The 12,875-nt window shown below is 55.3% G+C and overlaps 1 protein-coding gene across 4 annotated transcripts in view; it reads left to right on the top strand.

The window, feature by feature from the left end:
- ZBTB7C (zinc finger and BTB domain containing 7C) overlaps window positions 1–12,875 on the top strand; it is a 377,651-nt gene that overhangs the window by 271,493 nt on the left and 93,283 nt on the right. The window contains exon 1 of one of the 4 annotated variants that reach the window (XM_089895158.1): window positions 9,117–10,085. The exons of 1 other annotated variant lie outside the window; for it this stretch is intronic. In XM_089895158.1, the coding sequence (XP_089751284.1) occupies window positions 9,961–10,085 (125 nt within the window). In that variant the 5' untranslated portion in view covers window positions 9,117–9,960. Of the gene's footprint in view, window positions 1–9,116; window positions 10,086–12,875 lie in introns of those variants that run through there. 2 more of the 4 variants (XM_030762043.2, XM_022584524.3) reach the window with 2 other exon arrangements.

Genomic DNA, 12,875 nt, shown 5'->3' with positions numbered 1-12,875 from the left:
TACATCTAACCCACAGTTCAGGTATGTAATGACCTCCTGTGAGTGATCAGAAGAGGGTTCATGGAGGGCAGGGAGCTTGAGCAGAGGTGAGGCCCCGGTTTTAGAGGCAGAAGAACAATGAAAAGCACTGAACCATGAGCTCCTCGTGCAGCTGAAGTCAGAGCTGGTGGGAGTGGGGCAGAGAGGGAGTGACGTGCCAGCCCTGATGTTTCCGTCCTGCCTGGCTGGAGATTGAGAAAGTCAGCAGCAGCAGCAGAACACCCTGGTGTGTGAACAAGACAGCCTTGGGTTCTTGTCCCAGCTCTGGCATTTACTAAGTGTAACTTCGGACAGGCCACAGGTCCCTTTGACAGTCCAGCCTCAGTTCCTTATCTTTAAGGTGAAATGGTGGAAATGCTGGCAGCCCTGTGGTGAAAGTGACACTCTTCAACATTGCAGGGTCAGCTTAAACATGCGAGTTTTCAGAAAATGCGATTTAGCGTTATATGTTAGGATCCATGAAATCGTTCATATGCTTTTCACCCTTTTTCTGAGAATCTAATCCAAAATACGGGGGAAAGATTCATAACGATGTTCATCCTAATATTATCTGTAATATGAAAAAGCCCCAAGTGTCCAAGAGTAGGGAGTGGTTACATGTTTAATGGTGTGTCTGCTCGCTGGCGCTCTGTGCAGGTATTAAAAATGGTCAATGTAGGGCTTCCCTGCTGGCGCAGTGGCTGAGTCCGCCTGCCGATGCAGGGGACACGGGTTCGTGCCCCGGTCCGGGAGGATCCCACATGCCGCGGAGCGGCTGGGCCCGTGGGCCATGGCCGCTAAGCCTGCGCGTCCGGAGCCTGTGCTCCGCGGCGGGAGAGGCCACAGCGATGAGAGAGGCCCACGTACTGCAAAAAAAATAAATAAATAAAGTCAATGTAGAGAACATGCGTAAGGTGCTATCCCTGTCCCCACCCTCCACCCCCAACACACCTGAAGGACCTAGGTCGGTGACAGTGGCTTTGCATAGCACTGACTCTTAACCGGGGGCCACTCGTCAGCAAGGCCAAACCAACCAGTTACCAGTCACCACTGCTTCTGCCACGTCAGCGTGCATCCCCTAGGGTCTGTGCAAATGGAGACTTGGGGTTCAGATTCTGATTCAGTGGGCTTGAGGAGGGGCCCAGGAATCTGCATTGCAGCTATCCATCGAGGGAGTCTAGTGGAGGATTGGGATCCGTATTCTGAGCGACATCCCCACGTTCCAACCACCGCAGCCCACACAGTGCGGGCTGTTACACCTTCCTCCTCCTCAAGGAAATGTAAAGTCTTTACCAAGGACTTTATTTGTCCTGGAGCTCACTGCTGATGGGCAGATGGCCTTGAGATGCCCCAAACAGCATGGACAGCCTCAGATAAGTGCTTTCCTCCTGTTTTGATCAACAGGTCCTACCTTCTGTCTCACTCTGGTTTCTCCCACTCCATTCAAAGTCCAAAAATACTCTGAACTACCCTTATGCCGTTTTTCAGGATTAAAAGTGACTTTTAAAGGTGGTCATTGTGACCTACGTTCAAATCCTGGCTCTGAGCTGCCATTATGTAAAAGAAGAATAATAATGTATAGACGTCATAGAATTGTTGTGGAGGATTAAAAGAAATAATGCCTGCAAAACTCTTAGCGCAATGCTTGCAGCTGTTAGGATTATGGTTATTTTCCTGTCCTTGGGGACCACTTTGATGTGGTCCTTGTAGGAGGCCAAGGCCCTTGTTTTGATCTCCATCATGACCATTCAGTTCTGCCTTGTTCCCCCGTTCATCCTAGCCTACCCTTGACCTTAATGAAAACACCAGCTTTAATGAGTGAAGGTCACTGGGCTGACTTTCCAGCTTGGCTGGCTTGTCTGGCCCTCCGGAAGGGTTGTGGGCTGTCCTAGCCATTCTCAGCGCCCCCTGCCCCCCACCCTGGCAGGCAATGAATGGCACGCTGACCAGCACGAGGGGAGGTGTGAGGCCAACTTCTGCCTGAGCACCCTGGGACCAGTTAGGGCAGACACTTCCCTAGAGGGTGTTGGAGCCCTGTTCACTGCTTCATCCAACAGAGAAGGGGCTGGTGTGTCCCTCTTCCCCAGCAAGTAGTCAGCCACCTAGCTCAGCTGCCACTCCCTCTACTCACCGACCTCCTCACACAGTACACCCACACAAGCACACCTGCACACACACAGCCCTGCCTTACCTTCCCCGTTCCTGTCACCACCCTTCCTCCTGGGCAAACACCAGCTAAGGGATAAGTGGGCACCCAGGTTATGCCCAAGGGTTGGGTAAGGGGGCCTCACACATTTGCAGGGACCCAGGATGGACAGGCCAACTTTTACCATATTTACCCAAGGGAACTTGGGTCAAGGCCAGAGTTTGCAGCTGGTGTAGCCTGGACCTCAGCTCCCCAGGCTGCCTAGACCCACAGGGTCCTGTCTTGCAAATGTCATTTAATATTAGGTAAATTAGTTGTTTGTCTAGGTTGAGGTTCTTAGGTCTTCTTTTTTTCTTTCTTCTCATTCTTCCTTCTCTTTCTCTTTTTAGGTTTTTTTTTTTTTTTTTTTTTTAGTGCATAAACATCCCCTTTAAAAAGAAAAGGTATCTCTAGAAGCACAGAGTTAAGTCCTCTCCTTGCTTTGCTGTTAAGCTTAGGTGGACTGTGCTGGGGAAGACAGACGGCGCTGGGGGCACTGGGCAAGGAGACAGGCGGCTGGGGCTCCAGGCAGGGGCTTCACACTGCACCCAGTGTGACCTTGGGCATGTCACCTCCCCACCCTTGAGCCCATTTCCTCGCTCTCTGGGAGCTATAAATCCTGCTCTCCCAGTCCCTCAGAGTGGGGATCAAATGAGGTAAAAGACTGCGGGAGACCACAAAGCAGTGGTTTCCCCTAGGAAAAGAGCAAAGGACAAAGACTTGGCCTCACCCAGCTGACTTCGGGGTAGATGGTTCCTTGTCTTTCCCTACTGGGAGGTCAGCTCCATGAGGACAGAGACATGACATGTCCACGTGTTCACTTTATAGCCGAAGCCTAAGTAGAAAGGCAGTCAGTATATAGCTGTGGGAGGAAGGAAGGGAGGGAGGGGGAGGGAGGGAGGAAGAGAGGAGGGAGGCCGCCTCCCTGGCTGGTAGTGTGGCCCCCTTTCCCTCCACTGCCCCCATTGGCCACATTTTGGCCAAGCCCTCCTCCCCTAGATGCCCAGCTTGCTCTGGTGGTGACAGGCCAAGTCACCCAGAGCTCCAGCCGCTCTGCGGAAGCTCGTGGCCCCCTCCCCTCCTCCCGAGGGTGTCACCGATACAATCTGGGAGGAGGGCGAGGCCCTGGCAGCCCTGGGACTCTCAGCCTGTGAGCTCACTCGCCCCGTCTGTTGTGTGCCCAGCCAGGCAGGGTACTTCCCCCTCACTTCCCCAGAGGGAACAATTCCGGCACCCTGGCACCCTGTTCTCAGCCTGTACCTCCTCTCAGAGGCTCCCACCCGAGGTCAGGACAAGCTCCGGCTGGTCTCCCAGCACACCTGAGAGGTGGAGGGAGGGCTCCGAGTGTCTGGGCCTCCCTCCTGGGCGTCGCCTTCTTCTCCAGCTCCCACTGGACTGGGAAAGCAAAGGCCAGCCAGCCACAGGACTCGGCTCCCCTGGATCACCTCTGTGTACCTGAAGAAGTCGGGGACTCAGGTCAAGGAGTCTGGCCAGTGGGGTCTGGAGGATGGGTCCGCCGCCCTACGACCCAGTGGCAGAAATGTGTGCAGCATGGGCAACCAGCAGATTCGGATAAACTTTGTGACTGTATAAGCTTAGGTTAGATTCTGTCGTCACTCCTTCTCTGTTCTTGATGCGAAACAGTGATGAATTGTTATCTCACATTGGCATTTTAATACATTTCAATAAAATCTGATCTTAGGACCAAAGTGACAGAATCGCGTGATTACAGGTACATCCATGCGATAATAGTACAAACCAGGGACTTCAGAATAGTGAGGACTCGGTCTGTCATCAGACAGGAAGCTGGGCCGTGATGCAAGAGGCCAGGTGCCCCTGAAGTGCCACCTTCGTGCTCCAGCCAGCTGAGTTTTTCTCAAATTTTAATTAAACGTTTTTTGAGCACCTAAGGAGTGCAAAGTGGGATGTCAGGTGAAGCTTGCATTTAGTGGGGGGGTGGACTGTATGCTCCAGTGAGTCACAGAGATGTCGGCTGGGGGGAGGGGGGAGCACTGAGGCAAGACTAGTGGCCCTGCATGGCCGTCATGTTGCCTAATGTGGTGGGATTATGGGTCACCTTCTCGCCTCGGTCTCACAAATTTTCTCTATTATGGAAGAATTTCAAATGTTTTTTCAGATAGATCAATACTCTCTTTAAAATTATATATTCATATACATACGTTTTTAAAGGACCATTAATCTCACGAGAGTTGTGCATCACTGATTTCAGACATCTCCATTCTGCCACTCACTCACCTTTTAATCTAAGCCTCAGTTTCCTCATCTGTAAAGTGGGACTCAGGCGTGTGGTGGGACTGAGCGTGATGGGTTTAGAAGCCACTGAAAACTCAAAGCGCCGCATGCACAGACCTCATCAGAGGTCGGGCCCTCAGACCTGTGGTGTCGGGGGAGCATGGCTGTTGGGTGGAAATCCCCAGGTAAAATCAGCCCTGGCTGGGTCTCCTGCTGGTTCTCTCGGAGGTCATAACTGCTGCTCTGGACCAACCTGTTTCCATGCTTGCGTGGCAGCATGTGCCGGGGGTGGATGGGTCACAGCTGTGGGAATGCCCTCAGTCCTCACAAGCCGATTCACATAAAAAATCATCAGGGCTGACGACAGGAGCAAAACCTTCTCGAAGCCCTTTCAAGTGCATTACGGCCAGGACTGTCTTCTTGTTTGTTTATTGGCACTAGCCTGGCAGCAGAGCATCCACCTGGTCGCACTCCTGGTCATCATCTCATCCATAGTCCCCCTTTCCTGAGGATGAGAATGTGGGAGGGCGTGTGACATCCCCAGGGGCACACAGCCTGCCAGTGGCCAAGCCAGGACTAAATCCAGTCCTCCTGGATCTAGGGTTTTCTCTACAAACGTTTTCCCCCACATATTTGCCAGGAGGCTACCAAGTACCAGGTACACACAGTGAAAAAGACACACTGGGTCCCCGGCCCACAAGCAGCCTCTGTTCTGGTGGGAGGGACAGTCGAAACATAATTAATTGTAAACATGCTGTTAAATAAAAGTAAGCGAGCTGCATGAGTGCTTCGATCGAGGGTCAGAAATAGATAATGGGGGGCGGATTTTCTATCCGTGGTGGTCAAGGAAGCCTTCTCTGAGGAGGTGACGCTTCTTCAAGACCTTAGGTAAGGGGAGGGCATGTCAGGCCAAGGAAGGTCCCACAATAGGAAGGCAAAGGAATTCGGTGTGTCTGCTGGTGACTGGAGGATGGGGGCGGGAGGCGGGGGTGAGTCTGGGGAGAGAAGCAGGGATTCTCCGTGCCTCGTGGGCCACAGTGAACAGTTTGGACTGCATTTTAAGTGCCCTGCGACATGGCCATATGCACGTCTGAGGATTACCGGAGCAGCTGTGTGGCACTGGGTGGAAGCAGGACAGGAGTGGGAACAGGGGGCCAGTAGGGGGTCCCGCCCAAGTCAAGAGGAGAGGGTTGGTGGCTAGGGCAGTGGTGGAGGACGCAGGTAGAGGGCAGACTGGGGATCTACCTTGGAGATTGGAGCCTTGCAAGTGGTGATTTGGCTGGGGCGGGGGGAGGGGCGGGAAGGAGAGGGAGGCAGCAAGGGCGACTCTGAGTTTCCAGCCTGAGTAACACTCAACGTCAGTACCATGTGTGTCCTCTAGGGAAGACTTGCTCTAGCGCTTTATCACAGTCTAAGCTCCATCTCAGCCTCCTCCTGCCTAATAACAGCCTCTCAGTTCAGTAAGAGTCATTATTCTGCCTGCTCAGCAGGTGGGGAAACTGAGGCACACACTAGCAAAGCAAACTGCTTCTTAGGGAACCAGTTGTAGGAACTATACAGAGTGCCAGAGCCCAACCCTGGGGTCAGCCTCTGGGCAGCAGAGTCCAAAGACCCAGGCATCATGTCCAGGGGTTGTGATTTATCAAGCTGTGTGACCTTGAACAAGCGATATGACCTCTCTGGGCCCCAGTTTCCTCATCAGGAAAATGGAGAAAATAAAAGGACCTACCTCATGGTGTGCTTGAAGGGTTAAATGAGGGGTAGATTCTCAATAGATGTGAGTGATTACTACTTTCGGATTACACGGGCCATCTGTGTGCCCACCTCTCTATACACACTGTGTATGTGTGCCTGCTTGTACAGAAGCTGTCTTCGTGCCTGTGTCACAGCTGATGACCAGGCACCCGCTAACGTTTCAAGCTGGCGGTAGCGGATCTGCTCCCTGGGCTTCTGTTTAACCTTCCGAGCCACCGCTTGGTGGTGGGGCAGATGCTTTCATGCTCCCTGGAACAAGGGCGTGTGGTGGTTTGGAGGCAGATGTGGAAGGCCAGGCATCTGTAAGCCAGCCTGTTTCCAAGCGCTCTGACCGACCTGACCCAGGAAGGGGGTGGGGCGGGAAGGAGGGGGAGTAAGGGGGAGGGGGCCAGAGAGGGCCTAGGAGGGAACCACCCCCCCTAAGGAAATGCACAGTAACAGATCTAGAGTCTGGCCCGCCCTGAGCCCCTTCTGTGTGGCTTTGGGAGCCTCTCCCACCCCCTTCTCCCCACCCCACCCTCCAAGACTCCTTTATGTTCCTGTTCCCAGAAGGCAGCTGGCATGGGGGCTGAGAACAGGGAGGCGAGGCTGGAGGGGCAGAGGGGCAGAGGGGCAGGGCTCCCCACATTTTGCCCAGAGCCCTTCCGAAGGGTGTGTCCCAACAGGGCATGCACACACAGTGATTAAGGGGGAGGGAGGAATGACATCCACGGTCCACTGCGGTACCCAGCCGGTGGGCTGGACCGTGGCCAAATTTCCCCTGAGGCTCTTGGCTGCAGTGTCCTCAGCCCTGGCACCACCCACTGGCCTACTCAGACGCTCCTTCAGGCCCAGGGGCTGGAGCCCTGCTGGGAGGAGCCGCCTAGGGGTGGGGTGGGCTGGGCTGGGCGCACCACTCTCCCCCACCCCTCCCTAAGCCTCCCTCCTCCACTCCCTCTGCCCACATCCAGCTCCAGCTGGGCTTGAAAGAGGTGCTCTAATCCTCCCTCCCTCCAAAGCAGGCCCTGCCCTGTATTCTCTCCTTTTTTTTTTTTTTTGCGGTACGCGGCCTCCCACTGCTGTGGCCTCTCCCGTTGCGGAGCACAGGCTCCAGACGCACAGGCTCAGCGGCCATGGCTCACCGGCCCAGCCGCTCTGCGGCATGTGGGATCTTCCCAGACCTGGGTACAAACCCGTGTCCCCTGCATCGGCAGGCGGACTCTCAACCACTGTGCCACCAGGGAAGCCCTGCATTCTCTCCTTTTAGCTGGAAGCTGTATCCATAAACTGATTCTCTTGTAGACCCCAACCTGATGCTTTATCCACTGGGAGAACCCTCTAAACCAGGCCAGCTGCCCCCTCCCCCAGCCTTCACTCCACCCACCTGACATGCCCTCCTGCTCACAGCAGCACAGACTTCCAGGTCTGCCTGGACCAGGTCCTGGAGCCCTCTCCAGATGAGTCCTGTCCTCATGGCTGCCCTGGGTTCCTTGTTTGCTCTGCAGAATAAGCACCCTGTTCCTAATGGACCCCGGATAGTGCTCTATGTACCCCGCCCCACGCTGACCGGTCCCCTGTGCGTTATCTCCCCACAGACATGAGGCTTCGAGGGGAGGGCGACACCCCACCCCACCTCCACCCAGGCCGCTGTGGCAAACCTCAACTTCTGGGTGCACAACAAACACTTCTGGATTGATACCGATTCCATCCAGGTCATGCGCTGGCACCTTTACCTACTGGTTCTAGGAGTGGAGTGTGGAGTTATGCCTGAGTGGATATTTAATTAGTGCCTTTGTGGACACAGGGATTTAACTTTTCATTCTTTGGCTTGGGCGTTCCGGGAGTGCATGGTTTTTGATAAAAAGCTATATGGAGTCATCCAATCTTGGAAGCTGTCCACCAACCCTGATTAAGCACCTTCCCTTCTGACCTTCAGTGCCTGATTCCCTGATTTAGCACCCCCTCCCCTCCCTTCCCCTCCCCACCCTCCCCTCCCCTCCCCCTCCTCCCTTCCCCTCCCCTCCCCTCCCCACCCTCCCCTCCCCTCCCTTCCCCTCCCCTCCCCTCCCCTCCCCTCCCCTCCCCTCCCTCCCCCTCCCCTCCCCTCCCCTCCCCTCCCCTCCCCTCCCCTCCCCTCTCCTCCCTTCCCCTCCCCTCCTCTCCCCTCTCCTCCCCTCCCCTGCCTTCCCTCCCCTCCCCTCCCTCCCCTCCCCACCCTCCCCTCCCCTCCCCTCCCCTTCCCTCCCTCCCCTCCCTTCCCCTCCCCTCCCCTCCCCTCCCCACCCTTCCCAACCCCTCCCCTCCCTCTCCTCCCCTCCCTCCCTAGCTCTGAGCCTCTCCACCCCCACGCGCTGCCATCAGTGACCCTCCCACCATAACAAGAAGGTCTGACAAACTCCTTCCAGCCCCTTGTGGAGACTCTTGCCCCTGACCCATGGGTATTTTTCAATTTTAGAACTACAGAAGGAGACCCTTCCTGCCTTCCTGAAGCAAATCTGCCTGCCTGGCGCAGGCTCTGTGCAGGGCGTGCCCCACCAAGGAATGAATCATTAACACTGGGATTTCAGGCAGGGGGCACCTGTTGGAAGAGATAAATTGAAGTGTGAACCATCTTCCTGGGGTTCTGCCAACCTCAGCCCCATCCTGGGCCTTCATAGACTGATGGGCCTTTGGGATTTACCTCTGGCCCTGGGATGCTTTAATGTTTGTGGCCTGCCGGTGAAGAGTGGCAGAGGCCATGGAGGGCCAGGTCTCTCATTGGTCTCATTTGTTTTGAGCTGAGTCTCCATCACACACCAGGCAGCTGGTCTCCAGGGAAGAAGGACCCTCCCTCCCTGGCTCCTCCCTGCTTTCTGAGAACCACCAGCCTAGGTACCCAGGAGTTAGTGAAGGTTCCCCCCAGGTGAAGGGCAGTTCTGGGTAAAAGGTCTGACAGCAGCAGGAGCCTCCGAGCTCCTGTGGGCGTGGTGTGCGGTTTCAAGGAACAGCTTGGGCAAGGGTGCTCCGCCACACCTCTCTGGGATTGGTGGCTGGCCCACCCCAAATGTGGACTGTTGGGTCTCTGGTTGGCATTTCTGAGTCAGTCTTAGAATGGCGACAAAGCCAGGGACAGCCTGGTGATACTGTGTTTGTCGTTGGGGAGAATAGGGCAGTAGGTGCTCCCACTTCAGGCTTCAGGACTCCCTCTGGGCCAAGTTCCCTGGGCAACCCCGTGGAGGGAGCCACGGTTCTGTGCTTACTTCCTGCACTTCCCTCCTTTTCATTTGCCACTTGAATGCTTGCTGTGCAGTGTTTTATTTGATAAGTTACACTCACGACCCTTTAAAGAGAAAACATATAATTCTAGTAATTTTATTGGGCTCAGGTTTCAGGCAAATGGAAATAAAATTGCCTCTAAAAATAAAAGACATGCAGAATTGGAGAAAAAAACAATAACAATGAAAAGCCATCCCTGATTTGACATAAATGGTAAGGCATTTTGTGAAATGTTAGAGAAAAAATAAACAAACGAGAGATCCAGGAGAAAAGTGGGGGAAAAGCTCCTCCACTACCCTTGCTTTCATTTCTGCTTTACCTTTACGAAGGGGCTTACTTTTCGTATTAGAAAGTGAGGCGTAAAGCGCGGCTAGTGAAAGTGGTCCTTGTCCCGCGCTGAACACTACAGGTGGACAAAAAGGGGCTGCCTGCCAAATACTTCTGGTTGGAGGGAGGGGTGGGAGTGCTCTCTCAAAACCACTCCTGGAATGGCTTAACTCGCCCAGCACGAATCAATGACAACCTCCCGCCGGCTGCGGCAGGCTCCCCTGAGCTGCGCTGCCGCGTGGATTCCCAGCCCGGGACCCTGGCGGCGCTCAGGACACGACCCGGGCACGAGCGGCGTCCCCGGGGCGGCCAGGTGGGTCTGCGGCGGCCTCGGCCGGAGTGGGCTGGGATGGGCTCGGGGCTCCGGGCAGGCGGCCGTGGAGGCGGGGGTGGGGAGGAGGCGCCCAGCGGCTGCATCCCCTCTCCGGGCACTGCGGGGACGCCTGGCCCGGGTGGCGGCTCGGACTGGCCCTCGCCGGGCGTGAGTGGCGGCGTCCGCGAGGAATTTCAAAGCCGCGCCTGGGCTGGAAACGAGCGTGCTGGGGAAAGCGGGGCTAGGGCCCCCGCGGTAATGCAGGGGCGCGCGGCCGCCTACCTCCCAGCGCAGCGCAGGAAAGAATCGGGGACTCGGAATACAGCAACTCTGCTCGCGTTCTCAGCGCCCGCGGCCCTCGCGTCAGGTTTTGGAGTGGCAGAAAGGGGACAGCGGAGAGTGCGAGGGGCACTCTGGAAGGTGGTGGTCGATAGACATTGTTAGTTTCAAGACCCTCCCCCCAAAAAAGCTTGCCCCCCCCATGTCAGATGCAAAACTTTGGGGCGGGGGCAGGGAGAAAGCCAAGGTAACTCCTGGCAGAAGTCAGGACAGGGGCAGGAATGAAAGGGGGATTGGCACAAGTCGCTGGGCGAGCCGGAGGGAATCCCGTCGCCGTCCCGGGCAGAATCGCCAGCAGAACCGGGTGGGTGGGGACCCTTCCCTGTGCCCTGACCTGGGCGGGGGTGGGCGGGGGAGCCAAGCCCGGGTCCCGGAGCTCCAGAGGCGGCCGGGTCCGGGTGGGACGGGCCGGCTCCGCGCGCCCCAACCCGCGTCGCCCTCGCGACCGCCGGGTTCCCTGGGTACCCGTAGCGGCCGCGGGCTGGCCTGGGAGGGACTCAGGAAAGAGCCTGCACACACACATCCCCCCCCCCCCCACACACACACCCCGGCGCTGAGGGTCGAGCGGGTGCAGTTTTCTTCCTGTCTGTGGTCAGGGCTCCGTGGGTCGTCGGGTTTGGTCGTGCTGGTTTCTGGCTTCTGTTGTCCCGGCTGTGGACGGTGGGCCGGGGACGGCTGCCCTTTTTCTTTTAACCCCTGGTACTGGGCTCTGCACAGGAGGCAGCCTCATTCCCGCGATTCATTGGGCGACGGGTGGCATACCCCTTACAATCCCTCCAAATGCAGGAATATGAACAAGTAAAGGAAGTGGTTGAAACAATCAGGCAGTTTTCTCCAGTCATAGAAGTTTTTGTGGAAGGGGAGGGATAGGAAGGGCAAAGGTCCTGCCAGGTTCAAGTTTCAGCTCCACTCCGTCACCCAGTTAAATCCTAGGAATTAGAAGGGTTCAGGGACCTCCTCTGGATAGATCTCCAGATCTCTTCTAACAAGTCAAAAGAGACACAAGCTACACACTGGGCCCTTCCCTGAATCAACTTTTCCTTGAGAGACAACTGGGAGAGCCATTTTGGGATCTGAGAAGAGGCACTTTAGCAGCCAAAGGTCTACAAAGGCTTAAAATAAGAGGAGGCTTTGGGGCAGGACCCTGAGGGAGGAAGACCAAACGAGCAAAGGCCCGGAGGTCATAGAACTCGAGGCTTATCCTGCCGTGTCAGCTGTGGGAGATAAGCCAAAGAGAGTACGGGCAGGGAAGAGAGGGATGGGACATTCAGAGACCATCTACCATGCCAGGTACTGTGCTTGGCATACTTTATCTCCTCTAACCCACACAACCCATCAGATATGAATCATTAGCTCCACTCTGCAGGTGAGGAAACTGAAGCTCAAAGGGGTTAAGTAAGCTGCCCAACTACTTAGCGACAGAACCAGGAATCCAAGCTACCCATTATACCACCCATCTTTTAGAATGTTTCATTTTAGTTGAGGAGACAGGACTCCATCGCTCTGGTATAATTATTGTGCAAAATAGTATGTGTTACATCCCATGCTAACCTTCTTGAACCTGAGTTTCTTTCCACTCAATCAGTCAATCATTTATTCGACAACTGTCATATTGTCTAATGTGTGATTCCAAGCACCATGCTAAGTGTTGGCATACATTAGTAAGTGAAATCTGACCTGGTCCCTGGCCTCTGTCAATGGGAATAGTAATTGTAACAGTACATCCTTCAGTGACTATTGAGTGAATGAAATGAGACAGTGTGTGGGAAGGTGCTACAGAAGCATGGCCATGAAGGAGGAGAGGCAGCAGGGGGGCTGGGAGAAGATGAGGGGTGGGCAGTTGGAATGGTGAGTGTCCCCATGCTGCAGTCATGAGGACTGGTCCCTGGAGTGCACACAGTGCCTAGGAAGCTGTTTGAGCCCCTGCTGTTCAGATTACTGGCTTACAGCCGTGGGTTCTAAGATGAGCCTTTAGTTTTGGGCATCGAAACTGGAGAGGACAAGACCCCATGCAGCCTCTAGGAGGACTGATGCCTCTCTGCAGCAGTGCCAGCCAGGCTGAGAGCTGCCCCAAGAGCGTCACTCCCGGTCCCCACCCTCGTTCCTCAGCGGCTGCGATGGCACCTTCCATACTCTCAGGGCCGGAGCTGCAGCTCCAAGCCCCTCATCCTACCGTTGGGGAAGTTGGTCCGTGTTCACAGGACTTGGTAGTGAAGCCAGCACTAGAACCCAGGTCTCTTGACTGTCCATAGCTCTCAGAGCAGCTCACCCCCGCCTGCCAGGGTGTTTCAGGACTCAACTGAAAAGATGGTGTTCCATCCGCTATATCTCCACTCACAATGCCATTCCCTGATGCTCCTGTCCATCTCTGCTTTAGCTGAACAGACATATCTGTCCTAATAAAACGGTGTCAGATGAATCTTTGACACAGAGCGGCCATAAATATTTCAG

The sequence above is a fragment of the Delphinapterus leucas genome, chromosome 14 (genome assembly GCF_059928025.1).
Source record: "Delphinapterus leucas isolate spDelLeu-1000000601 "Yukka" chromosome 14, BTC_Dleu_Yukka2, whole genome shotgun sequence".
NCBI lineage: Eukaryota > Metazoa > Chordata > Mammalia > Artiodactyla > Monodontidae > Delphinapterus > Delphinapterus leucas.
This window is presented reverse-complemented; position numbering and strand designations above follow the sequence as displayed.